Raw genomic sequence first — 20,117 nt, 5'->3', positions numbered from 1 at the left:
ATTGGCCCTCAGCAGGCTGGGTCACACTGCGTCTTTGACCAGAGGGGGCAGTCTGCGTACGCCACGCCCCAGCAGTATGTATCACTATGTCTGCACATTATCATTCTCCCTCTCTCTCTCTCTCTCTCTCTCCAGTACTGTATTAAATACAGAACACCATTCACTATAGAGCAGTGTTTCTCAAACTTTTTCAGACCAAGGACCACTTAAGCAATTAAAAAAAACTCGGGGACCACCTAACTCTCAAAACATCCCCAAAAACAATAGGCCTACTACTTCAACTGTAAATGACAAATTACAGGCTAATCAAATGACAAATAGCATTAAGGCTGTAAAATTAATCACATTTTTGGCTTCCCAGTTCCCACGATTATGAAAACAAGCGAACCGATATAAAAAAAAATTAAGTGTTAAATGGCTCTATATTCTGACAGCAATCACTGAAATAGAGTGTTTGGTCAGTAACTTGGAACTCCCAACCCCCGCTGTAGGCCTACTCTGTCTCTCTCCTGTAGCCCTGCAGGCAGAGTGGATGTATCTCCGCAATCGTAACGCGTAGAGACTCAGGGGTGGCAGCATTAGATTCGGGGTGAAAAAATACATATAGTCCTTAATAGGCATTGTGATCTGACCTTCCGTTTCCCAGAAAATGTAAACATTTCTCGGATTGGATAGTGGGAGGTGTAAAAAAACGGAAAAAAGATAAATCTACTCGTGGACCACTAGGGGGTGCCCGCGGACCACCTGTGGTCCACTGTTTGAGAAACACTGCTATAGAGAACCACAGGAATGAGTCCGGAAGTATACTTCCGGGTTCATCAGGGGAAAAGTGAATGGGGTTTTATTGGGGTTTATATAACCGTGGTGCGGTCGTTCTAGTTTTCAGTCAATTCTGTGTGTGTGTGTGTGTGTGTGTGTGTGTGTGTGTTTGTGTGTGTGGATGCACATAATGTATTCTTTCCAGCCTGGCGCTTTGAGACCCCCCAGCAGGTGCAGTTTGTGGAGAAGCTGTCGGACGTAGTGATTGGTCAACTGCCTAACTTCTGGAAGCTTTGGATCTCCTATGTGAACGGAAGCCTCTTTAGTGAGGTAAATACTGAGGCAGCATACTTAGTGAGGCATCGTTACTTAGTGAGGCATCGTCAGTGGCAGCGTTTATATTCTGAGATCCAGAAGAGAGCAATGGGAGAGTCATGAACACTTGAACAACAACATAAGTTTTGGTATAATATAGCTTTGCATTGCAGAATGATATAGAGACACTGCGGAGCGCATCATCATTCAGAAACCACGCCCAACACGGGGGAAAACACAAAGGACCAACTATCGTGCCAACTTGTAGCAAAACAAACCGTGGCTAACCGGGCGAACAAACGAACTCTCGTCAGATACAGATAGTTTTGCAGATATCTAGGAGGGACTGGCTAGTGTCAAATAATGAGACGTTTGTGTGCGTTGACTTCATTCATTTGAACTGCGAACGAGACGTGAGCTGATCACAACGTTTGTCTGTTGACTTTCTGCTTCCTGAAACTCCCCTCCCAATCCTGGCATTCTCCTATGTCGCGTGTTGCACACAAAGATCTTATATAGCTACGGAAGATCAACACTCCAACTTACTTCATTGACAGCTAGATCCACATTTTTCTTCTCAACAGCTTCCTTGTTTTGCCCGGGAGTACAAAAAAACGTTAACTGGCGATTTTTTACATTTGTTGTCTGCGCAGCCCCACCACACAACAGCTTTTAGCTATGTTTAATTCAAGGAAAATGACGCTGGTGTATGGAAGTGAATGGAGCCTTTTCCCCGTGATGGGCGTGGCCTATTTCATGCAGTGTCTCTATACTATTTTCTTTGAGAGTGGACCTCCTGTTTTGTCCCCCTAAAACTTGGAGGGGTGATGTATCTTCATACTATGTTCTTCTGTAGCATTTGAAGCTACTACATCATTGGTCTAATTTAGCTGAAACTTTGAGAAAGGATGCATCTTGTTTCTGATTGGCCCAAGCGTTCCCTCCATGTTTCACTTGTGTTAGTTAGATGATATGGAGTGGCACAGAGACGGTACGACTATGAGGGCTGGGGTTTGTTCAGACTGTTTGTGAAGTCATTCACTCCTTGTGTATCGTACACCTTCATTACTCTCATTGCTTTTCTGTTGATGTCGTTTTTTTCTGCAGACCGGAGAAAAATCTGGACAGGTGGAAAAATCCAAGAAGAATGCCAGACAGAGACAGAATGACTTTAAAGTATGTACAGTATGTATGTATGTATGTATGTATTGTAGGGGTGTCAAATATAATCGATTATAAGATGCATCGTGATGCGGACGTGCACGATTCTGCATCGATTCACAAATGTCAAAAATAGTTTTTTTTTTTTTTTTAATAATCAAATAAAATATAATGGAAGTACATGCAGTTGTTTATTTTAATTATGGATCATAATACAATGCAATTCCAAATGCACTTTTATTTTAAAAGTAGCCACACAGTGAGAAAAAAGAAAGTGAGAAAAAATAAATCATGTATTGCGGAAAAAAGTGATGCATCGATTTAAGATGCATCGAGATGCATTGAGATGCATCGATAATCGTAATCGAATCGAATGGTAGCCCTCTGAATCGTAATCGAATCGTGAGGCCAGTAAAGATTCACAGCCCTAATGTATTGTGTGGTCATGTCATGTTGTCATTTACATGAATAAGGTATTTTGAGGTTTTTACTCACTAGAGTTATTTTGAAATGAATGCAACCTAAACCTGTGTGTGCATGTGTGTCTGTAGAAAATGATCGAGGAGGTGACCCATCGGCTAGTGAAGCTCGTGCGGGGGGCTCTCCTCCCCACTACCTTGCACCCGGGGGAGATGAGTGTCTACGCGGGCTGGGAGAATAAGACGGAGCTCACCGGACCCTGGCTCACACAAGTCATACACATTGTCAGGTACTCGCGTTGATTATTTCATAGTGTGTGTTTCATTTCCTTAACGTGTGCAATTTCTAAATGGATAACATGCAAGAGCTGTTGCCTCCATGTAGTGCTGCACGATTTGGGGGAAAGGTGCGATTAGCGATTATGGTGGACAATATTGCGATTTGCGATTGTGATTGCGATATTAATAAACAAATGGTATAGGGATGTGCCGGCATGAGTTTTTGACGGTATGATAACCTTGGACAAAAATACCACAGTTTCACTTATCACAGGCTAAAATACATGAAATATGTTACAATTTAAAATATATTAAAACTAAATAAATCAATCAATTTGAAATAAAATTATCTTTACAAAAAAATAAAACATTTTGAGACATTTGCCTGTCCCAAACATGTAAAAAAGAAACACCAGAAAATAGAAACTGCACTGTGTTACAGCACATAGAAGATGGCTCAGACTGGCAAAGTTAGTTACGGTACATGTCTGTCCAGTAATACAATGATACACCCCGTTTATTCTTTTGTAGTGACAGATGGCCTTAAACGCCACACTCACGTGACGCTTCTTGAGAGAGAGGTGAGGTAACGTGCATCTGCAGACTTTATCGAGGGACCATGAAGGCGTCATGTGACAGGCTAGTTGAAGCCTGGAAGTGCTGCTGTTGGCAGCTGTGACAGTGTTTTGCTGCTATCAACCTTGTTAATCTCGCTATATTCTTCATCACAGCCGGTCATTACCCACTGTGCACTTAATCGTGCACTAGTTCTGCATAAGCACCTGCAGCTCTCTCCTTATTTTACTGACGTTCTCACTAATCACACGGCTGTTTACATGCGTTTCTGAACGGCTAGCTAGTTATTAGCATAGCTCGCTGTTAGCGATCATGGATGTTCTCTCTCTCTGCCTCTCGGTAAGATGTTATGTAACCGTTCCGCGCATAACATTACTTATCTGCGGGAGTGCATGGGAGAAGTCTCCCGCTAGTGTTGATGACCAGTGTGATGGCAGAGAAACGTGTGTTTGCTGCGTCGCGTGTAACATTAGTTTAGAGGAGGCACACACACACACTCAAAAAGACGTGAAAAAATAATAATAATCGCACACTTTTGCGGTTATGTAATCGCACGTGCTGACATCGCCATTGCGATTAGATTAATCGCGATTGCGATTAGATGAATCATGCAGCACTACCTCCATGTCTGCCATACGTTCTCTAACCTCTCCGATCTCGCCTCGGCCTGTCCCTCCGTCTTCTCCTTCCAGGGGTTGCCATGATGCTCTGTCCACCTTAGAGATCCCTAATGATCTGCTGCAGGTCATCCAGGATCTGCTGCTGGACTTGAGAGTGCACTGCCTCGTGGTGACCCTGCTCCACACTGCAGAAGGTGAGGGGGGCTTCGGGAAGAGGAGCACTGGCTGATGGACGAGGAGATACCATGGTGGGATGCATGATGGATGCTTGGCTTGCTTGCCAATGCAGGGGATTAGGGAAGCACCGATATCAGCCGCATATCGGTATCAGCCGATATTGGCCTTGTTGAATGCAATCGGTTTGCATTCACCTCAACTGTTCTCTTTAGCTGATGCAACATCCGGGTTAGTTATAGAGAAAGTGTTTTGACAGTAAAACCAGAAGTGCTAGGTTTCAATTGTGGTTAGACATGATTGGTCATTTTGACAAAGGTGCCTGGTTCTCACTTAGCTGTTACTATGAAGCTAAGTGAAGTGTGGTTTCAGGAGTGAGACCATAACTTAAAATCTGTATTGTGGTAGTCCCTCAGAAACTCTCAATTCTATTTATAATTTTCACTCACAATGATTTTTTTCTCTTCTTCTTCTTCTTCTTCTTCTTCTTCTTCTTCTTCTTCTTCTTCTTCTTCTTCTTCTTCTTCTTCTTCTTCTTCTTCTTCTTCTTCTTCTTCTTCTTCTTCTTCTTCTTCAAAAACAAAAATGTATTATGATCAATCAATCAATTTTGATTTAAAGTGCAAAATCACCATGAAGCATGGTCCCAGTACACTTTACACTTAAAAAAGAGCATAGGACAAAGTATAACAAACAATGCTCTAAGAAATTAATGTTAAAAGGATGTTTACAAACAAAACAAACACAAGTGAGGGCCACATTAAAAAAAAAAAAGTTAAAAGGGGTGTTTGAATACAAATAAAATAAATAAATGAATAAAAACTAGGTAGTAAAACAGTAAAACAGCCACATTAAAAAACATCCCAAATAAAAGGGGTGTTTTAAAATGTGACAAACCCAACCGTAGTTCTAGGGAAGGCCATAGAGCAGAGAAAAAAGGTGTGTTTTCAGTCTTGATTTAAAAATATCAACTGAACTAGATTCCCTAACATATAGTGGAAGTTTGTTCCACAGATAGGGGGCGCGGTAAGCAAAAGCTCTCGAACCAACCGTTTTCTTAACCCCGGGAATGGCAAGAAGACCGGCATGGAGAGAGCGGAGGGGGCGTGCCGGTACATAAGGTGTAAGGAGTTCTAATAGATACGGTGGTGCAAAGCCATGCAAGGCCTTATATGTTAAAAGAACCTTAAAATCAGCTCTAGCATATACTGCCATACTGGTAACCAGTGAAGCGAGGCCAGAATGGGAGTGATATGATTAAATGTTCTAGTCTTAGTCAATATTCTAGCTGCAGCATTTTGTAGCAGCTGAAGACTTCTTGTAGCACAACTAGGGAGGCCAGAGAGAAGGACATTACAGTAATCAAGTCTAGAGGAAACTAATGCATGAATTACAGTTTCGGCGTAGATAAAATAGAGCAGATTTTGGCAACATTACGAAGATGAAAAAATTATGTCTTGGTAATAGCTGCTATATGAGACTGGAACGATAACTTCTGAGATTTTTAACAGTAGGATTTTCAGGGACAATACAGCCATCAATATTTACACACAAATTCTGAAACAATTTCTCATGTTTAGTAGATCTAATAACTAATAACTCTGTTTTAGAAGCATTTAATAACAAAAAATTTGAACCCATCCAGTTTTTTTATATCTAACAGACATGCTTCTAAATTTCTGAGTTGGGAGAGATCATTTGGCTTTATGGGTACATGATCACAGATGGGAAGGCTTTTTTTTTGTCCTTGAGGTCAGATCCAGTAATTATTTTTTTTTACCAATGTTTCAAGTAATTATGTGTTACATTATGTGTTTGTGTCCTTTTGATTCATATGTGCGTTTGTCATTTGGATTCATACAGTATGTGCGTTTGTCATTTGGATTCATACAGTATGTGCGTTTGTCATTTGGATTCATACAGTATGTGCGTTTGTCATTTGGATTCATACAGTATGTGCGTTTGTCATTTGGATTCACATGTGTGTTTTGTCCTCACTCAGATGTCAAGAGACTTGCTGAGAAGGAGGACTGGCTTGTGGATAATGAGGGAATCACCAGCCTGGTAAGGTCATATGACCACATGAAGCAGCACAGTTTATCTCATGATTTTCAGCCAGGCCATAAAGGTCACACGACTTAAACTGCGATCACTATTTGACATGGCTTCACGCTTTGTCATACTTCTGTGAGTTCCTGAACAGATAGCGGCTGATATTAGCTGCCTTTCACCCCTCACATACAGTATCTTATCTATATCGATCTGTTTTAGCCCTCACAGTCAGGCTATTTCTCACACTCTTGTGTCAATAAAGGTCAACAAGTTCTTCCTAATTAAAGAATGTGACATTGGGTACTAAATAAAACATGGTCATGGTCTGCTTTTCCATCTGTCACGGTGAAAGCAAGGACTGATACTGTATGGAGCTCTTTGTGACATCAATGGAAATGATTCTACCACTCTGAAATAGCTCTTTAACAAAGATGCAAACTTGTCATCTTTTATACCATATTTGTCATTTTGAAATTGATCTTAGAAATTCAATAAATTAATAGAAAATAATTTGGGCAGTTGTTATTCAGCCAGCTGATGAGTGAGGAAAATATTAGTCAAATGTGTTGGCGGAGGCATATATCCGAGGTGTGGTCGTTCTAGTTGATATACTGTTGTGTTGATAAACGGTAACACTTAATTGTTCTAAATTGTCTCTCTGGGGGAGCAGAGGCCACTGATTGTTTCAACGAAATGTAGTGAAAAGTTGTGGTTTATATTGTGGAGCTGGTCTGCTTTTATCATTTATTTGATCCATTTCTGGTGGTGGTGTTTTGTCCAGCCGTCCCAGTTTGAACAGTGCATGATCCAGATGCTGCAGTCGCTCAAAGAGCCCCTGGAGACCAGACCAGGAGAGATCAATGTAAGATCATTGCATGCAACAGACACCACAATGTGGCATCAAATTGTATTCACACAAAGCAACCAAGTGTGTATCTTCTTTACAATGTGATCAGTATCATCTTTACTGATCACACTGATCTGGTGTCATCAGTGGGATGAACTTTATTGATCTCCGAGAGGGAATGTTTCTCTGACGTTGTTATTTTGTGTTACATTGTGTCTTCTCCAGGTGCTCCAGCTGGAACAGGCCCAGGACCAGGCGTCAGAGCTCTGTGTGGCCATCTTGAAGGTATTCTCTACCACATTTTCAGCCTGCGACCCAACTCAGAATTGAAGTAGAAGTATCTGGTCAGAACAGAAGCACACCAAAACATCTGGAAAACAGTCATTCTCTCATTGGATATAATCCTGCAATCCTGAAAACACTAAAAGCGCACCACAGTCATATGAAACATATTTCATGTTTGCCCACTATACTTTTCCATTTGTATTTACCTTTAGTTAAGAAACAGTCTGTAACTTGTTTTATTTATTGAAATGGGGAGTGACACAGGAATTCTTATCTTATCTTATCTTATAATGGGAACCTGCTATTTTAAGTCTCAATACATAGTTTAAGACGGATTGCTGTGCACCACTTAGGGATGCACGATATATCGGCAATCATATCAGTATCGGCCGATGTTAGTCATTTTTTAACATATCTGCATCGGTCCAATGTTGCGGTGGTAATATCGGTTATCGGTATCAGCCAAAAATTCCACATTGAGAGGAAACAACGCGGTAAATCGATGATTTATGGGCTTTTACAAATGTTTTGGAAATAAGGAAATGCATTACTTTTTCAAATTCAGTGTTTACAATCTGATTATCAGAGAAATGTGTTTTTATACAGATCATATCGACATCGGTAAATATCGGTAATCGGCCAAAACGCCAATGTTAATATCGGTTATCGTATCGGCCAACATTTTCATATCGGTGCATCCCTAGCACCACCACACTGTATATCTACTATAAGCTGATAATAGTGCAACTGGAACACCTTGTCACTGTGCCCAAGTCTATTATACATCTACTGTAGACAGTACTAGTCAAGCGTTTGGATACACTTCCTCATGTAAGTGGATGGGAAGGTGTGTTCACACTTGTGACTGGTAGCGTACATGAGCTGTTTCCCACATGCCTGAGCAGCACGCCCCTGTGTGTCCTGAGCAGCATGTTCCTGTGTCCCATTCAGGTGTTCATCAGCTGCTTGGAGCAGCTGAGCACCAAGTCAGGTGGAGACGTCGACACATCTCAGTAAGTGTCTGGATGTCTGGAAGTGTGTGCATGTCTTCACGTGTAAATGTATGTCCTTGATTATTACAGTCATGTGTAACTCTGTATTCATGTTTATCTATGGCCTGTGTGTTCGCTCAGTAAGGCAGCGGACCTGGGTTCTCCAGACCGGTTCAGCAGCAGTGCTCAGGACTTCAGTCCAACACCAGTAAGCAGAACCACTTGTTTGTCATTTCCTTTAACCTGCTCAGAGTTGTTGGTTCACCTGAAATCCCACATTTGCACCACTGCCAACGTCAACAGAGCATGGGTTTTCTTCTCTTCCACAAACAGACAAACACGTGTCACAGTGATTCACTCATTCAAACCACCAAATGGTATCAGGCTGTTTCCTGGTTGTGGACAGGAAGCAGATACGTCCTCATTTCCTGTAACTTCTTTGAGATGCGAGTGAAGGGGGTTCAGCATAGGGGAGGAGGAGGAGGAGGAGGAGGAGGAGGGGGAGCAGGGCGTAGAGTGCTTCTGGTAAAGGGAAATAGAGCAGTCTGCAGATGGGGCTTCCCCTGGCCTCTCGCGTACAGCAGGGCTGACAGGCAGGCAGGCAGGCAGGCAGGCAGGCAGGCAGCCAGCCTGTATTGAGTGCAGCTGACCAGAGTTCAGACTGGTGCCACTGGTGAGAGGGCAGCCTGCAAATCAGCACACGATACAGGACCATGCCAGACTGTCATGAACACAATAGGCATTGGTTTTTACATCAGCATATTGACAGAGACCATGGACATCTCTAATGTTGTCTATAGCAGAGGTTCTCAAATGTTTTTCTGCCAAGGAGCCCTTACAAGATAGAAAATATACCGGGGACCCCCTCATTCTGATTTGTGATTTTGGGCTAAGCTTAATTGTTTCCACGGTAACGTGCTTGACTTTTAAATTGATAGGTTTGTTAGATTAGAATGTAATCCATGAACCATTTTAGATTTAAAGCATACAATACTATGAAGCTTTTGCACACAAAAAAAGTTTTTATTTTTATTTTCCTGAAAACTTATCGCGGACCCCCTTGCAAAGTGCCACGGACCCCCATTTTTAGAACCACTGGTCTATAGGTCTATATCTGAGCCTCTGTGACATAGGGTTGTCAAAAGTATCGATAGTATCGAAAATTATCAATACTGAAAATTTGAATCGAATACAATACGAATTTGCAACAAGTATTGAAAAGTCACTGATTTTCCCCTCTCTATCATTGGGTATCTGTAGCTTCAACAAGCTAGATGTGTTGTGATAGCTAGAGCAGGGCTAATCTGCTGTCTAAATTCAAAGTTTTATCAGGCCTAGATTATGGAGAAGTGTGCGTCTGTCCGTCCATCTGTCTAACTTTATTTTTATGCACCTTGATGTGTCGTCATCCCCCCTTCCCGTGGTATTGAAAATGGTATCGAGTATCGATATTTTCCTGGGTATCGGTATCGAAGTAGAAATTCTAGTATTGTGACATCCCTACTGTGACACCTAGTGCGTGTGTGTGTGTGTGTGTGTGCATCATTGTAAGATAAATGGAGAAATTGTTGTCACTGATGAAATAATTTGTGCCTGTCAAAATATAATCCTATGACCAAATCCAATGAGGTGGCTTAGTTTTCAGATTCAGATCACTTTACTGTCCATCATATTTGCATAAGCACAACATAATCACACACTGGCATAAAGGACAAAGACTAAGTGACAACAATGCAAGATACAGTGGACAGTAATATACAGTGTACAGTAATATACAGTGTACAGTAATATACAGTGTACAGTAATATACAGTGGACAGTAATATACAGTGGACAGTAATATACAGTGGACAGTAATATACAGTGGACAGTAATATACAGTGGACAGTAATATACAGTGGACAGTAATATACAGTGGACAGTAATATACAGTGGACAGTAATATACAGTGGACAGTAATATACAGTGGACAGTAATATACAGTGGACAGTAATATACAGTGGACAGTACAGTGGGTTAGAAAGGGCTTTTAAAGTGGCGGGTTGCAATGGCAGCGATAGTGATTTCTCATTGGGTGTAAGCTTTTGTCAATGTATGCTTACAGTATGTCTGAATCCATGACTGTGTGTGTGTGTGTGTGTGTGTGTGTGTGTGTGTGTGTGTGTGTGTGTGTGTGTGCGTGCGTGCGTGCATGCGTACGTACGTACGTGTGTGTGTGTGTGTGTGTGTGTGCTCGTGCGTGTGCTCGTGCGTGTGTGCGTGTGTAGGAGCAGCGTCTGCTGATCATCCTCAGTAACTGCCAATACCTGGAGAAACACACCTTCCTCAACCTGGCCAATCACTTTGAGAAGCACGGCTTCACGGGGACAGAGAAGATCACGCGGGTCAGTGAAGCACTCGGTAGCATCATCTAACAACATGCAGCAGCACTTACTCCAGTGTCTACTGTCTACCAGCACCTTGTGCTATTCTCTAGTTCATGTTTTTGAAATGACTAATATCACTTCACATTCAGACATGGGCAACAATAGTGTTTGTGAGAAGAAGTGTGTTGCTTTGTTTGCGACGATGAGTATTACTCACCAAAGAGAAAGTGAGCAGGGATGCTGAAGGTTCCTTGATCTCTTCGGAGCAAAGATATGACTCCTTCACTTAAAAGAGCAAAGGTCACGGAAGGTCTTGGAAGCTCAGTTCTACATTCCCACTCCTTTCTCTTCTGCACACACACACACACACACACACACACATGCACACACACACACACACACACACACACACACACACACACACACAGAATGACTAATGTCTGAATCACAAAGCAAAGAAAGAGTGCTCGGTCGCTCTTCCAGTAAACAGGCAAACATAATTTTTGTGATAAATCAAACTTTTTGTGATTACTGTGTCAAGGGAATGTTTTGACTTCTATGGGCTACATACAGTAGTTGATCTAGATCACATGTGTCACACTCAAGGCCCGGGGGCCAGATCCGTGGCCCGCGAGTCAGAGCTAGCAAAGAATACAATTTGTGCAATACAATTCTAATTAGTTCTAATAGTTTAGGCTACTAGTTGTCTGACTTTGCCATTATTTTTCATATTATTCTGCTTTCAGAGCTAGTTATTAATTAAGTTATTACTCAAAAACAATCATAATTGAATCAGAGGCAATTATGATATGATAACAAGTAGACGAGATACATTTATATCGTGCTACATTTAACAAGCGGCCCTTTGAGGGCAACCATAATGCTGATGTGGCCCGGGATGAAATTTTGTTTGACACCCCTGATCTAGATATTCTCTAGATACAACTAACGACAATTCTAATCAGCCTTCCACTACGATATTTTTCATTCTCCAAATAAACTCACTTGACAGTGGTAGCCATTGTAGGAGTCCCCCATCATGTATCTACCATACATGTGTTCTCTATTGCGGTGTTGACTCTGTGCAGTGAAGCAGCACCGCAGCAGTAAGTGAATGTTACAATCCCAATATGCAGTAAAACCTGGGACTAGCAGGATAGCTATAGCATCTCCCATGGCATGCAAGTGCATACGTTTGTTGGTGTGTTTCTGCATCCATGCGTACGACAATACCTGTGGTTCTGTGGCCAGGTGAGTGCGACGGCTGTGCGGGATCTGGATAACAAACTATTTGACGCCTACATCGAGAGACGGGCCGACCCGATCGCGGGCTCTTTGGAACCCGGCATCTACGCTGGCTACTTTGACTGGAGGGACTGCCAGACACCTACAGGTACATGACCGCCAAACACCTACAGGTACATGACCCACTTACAGGTACATGACCGCCTCATCACTCCACACACATGCAAGCCTGTCAAAGCGCCCTGGCTGAGACATACCAGTCTGTACAGACTGATGAGTCAGTCTGTTCAGACTGATGAGTCAGTCTGTTCAGACTGATGAGTCAGTCTGTTCAGACTGATGAGTCAGTCTTGGTCTGTGCAGACTGTCTGTCTGTGTAGTATGTGTGCCGGTAGATGAGTTTAGATGGCGTGTTTCACCATAGACACATTGAGGAACGGGGGGGATTACCAACACTAACCACTGGCTGTCCCCAGTTAGAACAGAATAACAGCCCCTAGTGATCTGGAGGGCGATGTCAGTCTCTATGGTCTCATCAGTGGTGTGGTGGTTCATATGTGTCATGTGTGTACAGTGCTTTTCTTTGGTGGCTTTACTGTAACTGACACTCAGATGAGTTCATTCACACTTTCACATGATTTTAGGATTCTACGGGTCCTTTCTGTGCTTTGTTTTCTTCATGTGTTGTGACTGTGCAGGTTTGATTCTATTAAAGGGTGGGTGTGTGTGTGTCTGTGTGCGCGCGCGCGTGTGTGTGTGTGTGTTCACTCACCAGGTGAAACTTAAATGTGTATATGTGGTTGACCTTAGCACAGGATGTGAGGCGAGGAGGCGCATGTGTTTGTGTAGCGAGGACATTTTCTAATGGCCAGCAGCTTCTTATGACAAGGCCTCAAAAGGGAGCAAACGAAAGTAAGGCCTAACTCTGGTGTGTGTGTGTGTGTATGTGTGTGTGTGCGTGTGTGCGTGCTTGAGTGTGTGTGTGTGTGTGTGTGTGCGTGCATGAGTGTGTGTGTGCGTGCATGAGTGTGTGTGTGTGTGCATGAGTGTGTGTGTGTGCGTGCTTGAGTGTGTGTGTGCATGTGTGCATGAGTGTGTGTGTGCATGAGTGTGTGCGTGCGTGCTTGTGTGTGTGCGTGCGTGCTTGTGTGTGTGCGTGAGTGTGTGTGAGTATGTGTGTGTCTGTGCATGTGTGCGTGCGTGCGCCTCTGCTTGCCTCTGCCTCTATTTGGGCTGCAAGAAAGAGGAACATTTTGGATTGCTAAACCGCAAATCTAGGATATGATACTTTCACTTGTTGCATTTTCTTGTGTGGAAGCGCGTGTGTGTGTGGTGTGTGCGCGCGCTTGTTATATGTGTGGGTGTGGGTTGCATTTTCTTGTGTGGAAGCGCGCACACGTGTGTGTGTGTGTGTGTGTGTGTGTGTGTGTGGGTGCTGTGAGGCCTTAGAAGTGGAGAAATTCACTTTCACTAGTATTTAGTTGTCTCTTGTTATTACTCTCTTTTTACAGTGAACTAAATTGCTACCTAGATTTTAAACTGCCAAGCAGCACATCATCATCATCATCATCATCATCATCTCACCAACGACTCAACCTCCTCATAGCACAGTATCAAGTAGTACATTGATACTTCATTAGGCTCTTTCACACACAGATCGCGCAGAAATTGCAGTTTAGGAGTCCCGCAAAGACCGCACCCTCGCCACAGAAATTGCTTTCACACAGAGCCAAGCAGCACGGCCACATCCCCGTGCTGCGGTGTACTTTCAGGTGAAATCCCCTGCTCCCGGATTGAAAGGCGAGCGGAGGGATTTCCAGCTCCTCCTAGCCCAAATGAATATTTTCATAGGTTAGTGTAGCCTAGGCTACTGTCTGATGAACGAACGAGCGCCCGCATGTCAAACAGCTGCAGTCTGCATAACGTTCGTCGGGGGAATAGTATAGGCTATAAATGCACATGACTACTTAACGTTAGTAGTTTTTGTAAGGGAATGCACAGAGCTGATTTCGAGAGGGAATAACCATCAGACCAACTCGCCACAGACCGCTATAGCCCTCTGAAGCTTATTATTATATCCGTTAATTGTACCTACTAATGTCAACATCGTTTGAGCATAAAGCCTAACCGCACGGAGCATTCCTCCTGGCGTCCCTGCAGTCATGATTGTATAGGCTACTTTTTTTACTTTCACTCCTGCACTTTCTTGATACATGAGGTGATTTCCCCTGTAATTTTTTTATGAATGAGCAGACCATTCGCACCTTTTCCGGCTTGCTGCGACGATGCTTTCAAATGGAGGCGGGTTGCCAGGTAACCCGGCGTTGTTACTACCTACCGTCGCAGGACAAAAGGCGTAAAACAATTGTCCACCAAAGCGCGTTCACGACTTTCACATCGGAGGCGCGAATCCTATTTTCCGTGCATTTTTCGGCTTTCAAGGCCGGTGTGAAAGAGCCTATTGTTACCAATAAAGAAACACCATTTGACATGTTCTAGTTGGAATGAATTATCCCATTAGCATACCATCCTCCTAGTACCATCTACCTGTATGATGATTTTCTTTGTGCCCTCCTCCTCCTCCTCTCAGGTGTGAGGAACTACCTCAAGGAGGCTTTGGTCAACATCATCACAGTTCATGCTGAGGTACGATCAACTGACACCTGTCTGACTACATTTACAGACCCCCTAGGGGGGGGCGGGGGCATGCCCCCCTGCGAGATTCTTTTTTAACATTTTAAAGTAAAATGCATGAATTTGGTGTACTTTGAGAAAGCTTAAGAGCAAAATTAAAAGGCTAGATCTATGAAGAACATGTCATCATTACTGTGCTGTGGGTTTACAATGACAAACTAAATTTCTCCCTATAGGTCAGGGATACTCAACTTGCTTTGCCACTTTTGTGAAATGATAGAAGGCGAGGGGCCAGTTAATAAACAAACAATATACATTTTTCTGTAGTGGATTGTAGGTTTTTGGGGTGTCAGCCGGAGTTTAGGCTGACAATGTTGTGCACACCGGATAGTTAGTTAGGTTAAGTTAGTTAGGTTAAGTACCACATACATAAGTGCCTGGGTAGCGAGCAGATGGCGGTATTTGACAATTTAGCAGCTAAATCATAGATTATTGAAAGATATTCCATATTCCAGACTGAAATGCTATAACAGAAGTATTGGCCAGAATGACATGAACATTTATTGGACACTTATTCAGTGGGTATCTTGCATGTTGCGTTCAGGTGCACGGTAAAAAAAAAAAAAAAAAAAAAAATTTGGTCAACATCTTTTTGTGGCGGTCAAAATCCTTTTGTGGCAGCCCGCCACAAATTCCTTTATGTATGGGAAACACTGCATTACATTTGTAATACAATGTCATGTCATGTCATGTACCTCTGACTAGGGCTGGATATTATGACACCATGTACCAATACTGCTAAAGTGATACCAATACCAATAGAGTAGGTCATTGAAAACCTTCATTCTTTCTATACTTGCTGAACTGCCAGCTCGGTCACGTCACACCCACCACGCTCCACTTCACCACCACAGACTGTCTGGGTTGTAGCTGCTGAGGTAGTGGGCCAATCACACATCGCATTCAATTGAAGAACACTTGCGGTGATTGGCTGCAAGCAAAACCATACAAATAGTAAAAAAAAAAATCTAGATCTGTGTACAAAAAGGATTGAATGCAGGTATCGTTTGACTGGAGAGGTTTTGATACTACTTGGTAGTACTGGGTTATTTCGGTTGATACCTTGCAGGTATTGAGGAGTACCAATACCCAGCCCTACCTCTGACTGACCATCAAATCAAGTTTATGTATATATTCATATTATTATAGCCTCTTATTCATCGAGCCCTTTTAACTCATTACTCTTCACTTATTCTCACTAGTTGGTCTTCATTATATTTATGTTTTTTATCAAGCATTTACTCTCGTTTTCCTCCTCTCTCTGTCTCTCTCAGGTCTTCACAGTCTCTAAGGAGCTGGTACCCAGGGTTCTGTCTACAATAGTGGAGTCAGTTGCAGAGGAGATGAGTCGCCTCATGCAATGTGTGTCCTCCTTTAGCAGAAACGGAGCTCTGCAGGTACACACAGAGACACACACACACACAGACACACACACACACACACACACACACACAGACACACACACACACACACACACACACACAGTCACACACACACGCACACACAGAGACACGCACAGGCACGTTGCACACAGAGCAGTTTGCCACTTTTGAGTCATAAGAAGACCCTCGCTGAGGCATTTGAGGGGGGATTCACCCGTTGTTTCTGATAAGGCCCTACTGCCTTTTGACACAGAAAGGACTTTTAGAAAGCAAGCTGGCTTTAAAGAAAGTAGGCGTGACGTTTATGTCGTTGCCATGGAGATGTGAACAGCTCTACCTGATGCTGAGGGGAATGGGCTACTTGCACAACTCCACTACTTCCTGAAATTAGTACATCTTCTTTATTTCCTGTCATCACTATTGGATGAACTGATTAATGTCAGGTGTGCTGCAGTCACAACAATGATCAGGCACACCTGATTAATCAGTTCATCCAATAGTGTAGGACAGGATATAAAGAAGCTGTACTAATTTCAGGAAGTAAAAAAGTTGTGCATGTAGCCTATACAAACAGTGTGGATGGATTTGAGGAGAGACTGACAGAACACGACTCGTCACAGAGGATTTATCAGACGCACAATATACTGTACATGGGTTAAAAACTGAAAAAATGTGTTTTTTGTTCAAAGTTTTTTTATTCGTTTTCTGTATATCATATAAAATACAAAATACAGATTTAAATACACTTGACACTTTTAAACAAAAACCCATCCCACGAGAACCCCTAGCCTATTACACCACATACATCATGTCATACATCACAATATATCAATACACAAAGACACACAGAAGAAAAAGAAAAAAAACACAAAAAAAAACACCACACACAACAACAACAACAAAAACAGATTAATGAAAATAAATATGAGAGGGGGGGGGGGGTAAATCTATACATTTGAAATGCTTGAAGCGTCCATTTTCTCTACCTGGTCCAGGACTGGCTGCCAGATGGTATAAAAGTCGAGAGCACAACCCCTTGTAGCGTATCAGATTTTTTCTAGGGTTAGATGATACATAAGATCTCTGACCCAGTGATTGAAAGTTGGAGGAAACTTGTCTTTCCATTTAAGGAGTACAAGTCTTCTAGCCAGAAGTGTACCAAACACTATCATCTTTTTACTGCATTGGTTGAGGGAGAGATCATGCGGGACACCAAAGATTGCAATTATGGCAAGAGGTTCAATGGATATTTCCAGTATATCAGAATTTTTTTTAAATATGGAATGCCAAAAATCTACTACCGTAATTTTGGGCAAAGCCAAAACATATGTGAGAAAGTGGCTGGGGTTGTTTGACAGCGATCACAATTAGGATCCATGCCAATCTCGCCCTGGACCAATAGAAAAAAAGTGTTTTAGGGTTTAGTCCTGTACATATATACATTATACAGGCTGTATAAACGGGGGTTGAGCGTTGCATTGATAGTGTTTACTTGACGAGACCCAGGACCACAATGGAGACAAGTCTTTGACTTTTGTGTGATATCCTTGATGTATTCTCGTATGTCTTGTATAAGCGTGTGTTTTTAAATAAGTGTCAAATAAACGAAAATGAATCTGTCCTCTTGTCCTTTCTTCTACACCCCCGCCTCTTCCCTCGCGTATCTTTCTCAGGCCCGTCTTGAACTCTGTGCCCTGAGCGATGCCATCGCCTCCTACCTCAGTGCTGAAAGCAAGTAAGTGGCCACACGTTCACAACAGGAACAGCGTTTACATGACATTTACACACACACACACACACACACACACACACACACACACGCACACACACACACACACACACACACACACAGGAACAGCCATATGTGCACCATGATTTATGCTCCTGAATGTCACACACATAAATCTTAGTCATCGCACATCCCTCACGACAATCCCTATTTACGTTGCCTGGTGGCTTTTTGGAAAGGAAGTGAAAGCAATCTGGTTCTGCCTGTGTGTGTGTGCGCGTGTGTGTGCGCACACGCGCGTGTGTTTGTGTTTGTGTGTGTGAGTGTGTGTGAGCGTGTGTGTGTGTGTACACATGTGTGCACAGGCGTGCATGCTAGCGATGCTAGCCCCAATACATGGTCTTTTTTGTGTGGTGTTTGCTGGTTGCCTGCGTCTACACACGTGTGTGTCTTGTTAATCAAGTTTGAACTGAATGTCTTGTTGCAGTTCCAGCTTCAAACTGGCTTTGGATGCACTTCCCCAGCTACACAGTGGAGCAGACAGGAAGTGAGTCTTTCATCGAGGCTTGTCGGATTTATTTATTAAAGCCAGTTTGACCTTTTACATTATGTTCGTGCTTCATTTATTAATTTATCTTATATAGTTCTATAAATATCTCTCTCTCTCTCTCTCTCTCTCCAGGTTACTGGAGGAGCTGTTGAATAAGTTTAAGAGCAGTATGCAGCTGCAGCTCACTTGCTTCCAGCCCGCCAACGTCCTGCCTGTCAAGAGATGAGCCAACTGCTACTGTATCCACTACCGTGCTATGCTACATTCACCTACTGTATCCCACTACTGTGCTATGCTACATTTGTGCAATTGACACATGAACTTGGGAGTTTCAGTTCATTTGTGATGTTATTCTTTAGTCATTACTTTAGTATCATTTTTATACTTCAATGCACCACAATTAGATTGGAATCAAATGTCTAAGCATCCAATGGGTTAAATGAGTTAATCTCAGTGTTACTGTTCAGGACCGTCCCAGGCTGGTGGAGTCATGTTGCTTATGCTAATCTAATACGCTCATTTCCTGCAAGGGGCACGACACTATGTACATTTATTTGCTGCTTTTAGAGAAAGACCTGGGTTTGTCCCCCCTTTGGGATACTGGCCATAGCCAATCACCAGCTGGGGTCTCAGTAGTCTCTGTGCCTGGTCATCTGTCCGTTAGTCTCGCTGGCCAGCCTCCCCTCCCTACCGGGAGAGGAGTCTGGCTGCACGGAAACAGGCTATTTTCAGGCTCCCCATTGGAGCGACTGTTTCAGTCGCTGCCGGATGTCCGCTCCCGGCTTATTACAAGCTCTTGTCATTGGCTCCGACCATGTCAATCAGAGCGGCTTCCGCTCCCTCCTCGCTGTGTGTCGCTGTAAACATTGCCCTGCCGCCTCAGTGAAAACAACAACGCTAACTAGCTAGCATGCTAACGGCAGAAACCTACACGCTAGCTCATTGCTACACGCTGAAAATAGCAAGTTGGATTGTTGGAAACTATTTTCCAAGGGCACTGCCGCTAAGCGCCGCCCATCGCAATTCCACAATGGAGAACTGCGCCGCCAGACTCATCTCACGGTAGGGAGGGAGGGGAGGCTGGCCAGCGAGACTATCTGTCCGTTCAATACATGGGGGGGATTTGTTGAAGATTTCAAGTTGATGTTAATGCTTTGTCCTGTGCCATCTCAATTGCTCATTAAAATGTGACTGAAGTCTACTGTTGAAAGTATTATGCGTTGGTTTGACTGTTCGTTGTGCACCATTGTCTTGACTACTGACTTCAACACACACCATTTCCCATCAGATAAACAGACTTCACAGCTTTTCAGTAATGACTGGTGACTACATGACTTTACCCTACAATGGATTAATAATACTGGTAACTTGAGGTGGCCACTTCAGGTACGAGATGACTATAAATGTAAATACTGGAATGAAGTATCTTTCTCATGGTGACCTTGTGACAATTTGTTGCCGTCTAGTCCTTAAACTTGTCCATCGTCATTCGTCTCACAAGCATAATGTGCATTAGTGTACAGACACGGTTGGTTTTCAGGGGTGTGTGTGTCATGCTTCAAAACCGTTGGCCACAATTCTCACAATTCTGAAGAAGCCTACCCATCAGTTCACTTGCACTCGTCATCCGACATGCTACTGTGGCTGTCTCGTCTGTGAGGAGGAGAATGACT

At 43.0% G+C, this 20,117-nt stretch overlaps 1 protein-coding gene across 1 annotated transcript in view; it reads left to right on the top strand.

The window, feature by feature from the left end:
- exoc2 (exocyst complex component 2) overlaps positions 1 to 19,502 on the top strand; it is a 97,367-nt gene extending 77,865 nt beyond the window's left edge. The window contains exons 12-28 of the mRNA XM_083648447.1: positions 1 to 74; positions 965 to 1,089; positions 2,182 to 2,250; positions 2,787 to 2,944; positions 4,202 to 4,323; positions 6,306 to 6,367; positions 7,137 to 7,217; positions 7,428 to 7,487; positions 8,439 to 8,500; positions 8,621 to 8,687; positions 10,746 to 10,862; positions 12,096 to 12,237; positions 14,680 to 14,735; positions 16,058 to 16,180; positions 17,839 to 17,900; positions 18,382 to 18,441; positions 18,577 to 19,502. The exon at positions 1 to 74 is cut by the window's left edge and continues 46 nt beyond it. Of these exons, the coding sequence (XP_083504573.1) occupies positions 1 to 74; positions 965 to 1,089; positions 2,182 to 2,250; positions 2,787 to 2,944; positions 4,202 to 4,323; positions 6,306 to 6,367; positions 7,137 to 7,217; positions 7,428 to 7,487; positions 8,439 to 8,500; positions 8,621 to 8,687; positions 10,746 to 10,862; positions 12,096 to 12,237; positions 14,680 to 14,735; positions 16,058 to 16,180; positions 17,839 to 17,900; positions 18,382 to 18,441; positions 18,577 to 18,670 (1,534 nt within the window). The 3' untranslated portion in view covers positions 18,671 to 19,502. The remainder of the gene's footprint in view (positions 75 to 964; positions 1,090 to 2,181; positions 2,251 to 2,786; positions 2,945 to 4,201; positions 4,324 to 6,305; positions 6,368 to 7,136; positions 7,218 to 7,427; positions 7,488 to 8,438; positions 8,501 to 8,620; positions 8,688 to 10,745; positions 10,863 to 12,095; positions 12,238 to 14,679; positions 14,736 to 16,057; positions 16,181 to 17,838; positions 17,901 to 18,381; positions 18,442 to 18,576) is intronic.
- The last annotated feature ends 615 nt before the right edge of the window (positions 19,503 to 20,117 follow it).

This window comes from Poromitra crassiceps (assembly GCF_964638095.1).
Source record: "Poromitra crassiceps genome assembly, chromosome: 12".
In the NCBI taxonomy this organism is placed as follows: Eukaryota; Metazoa; Chordata; class Actinopteri; order Beryciformes; family Melamphaidae; genus Poromitra; species Poromitra crassiceps.
This window is presented reverse-complemented; position numbering and strand designations above follow the sequence as displayed.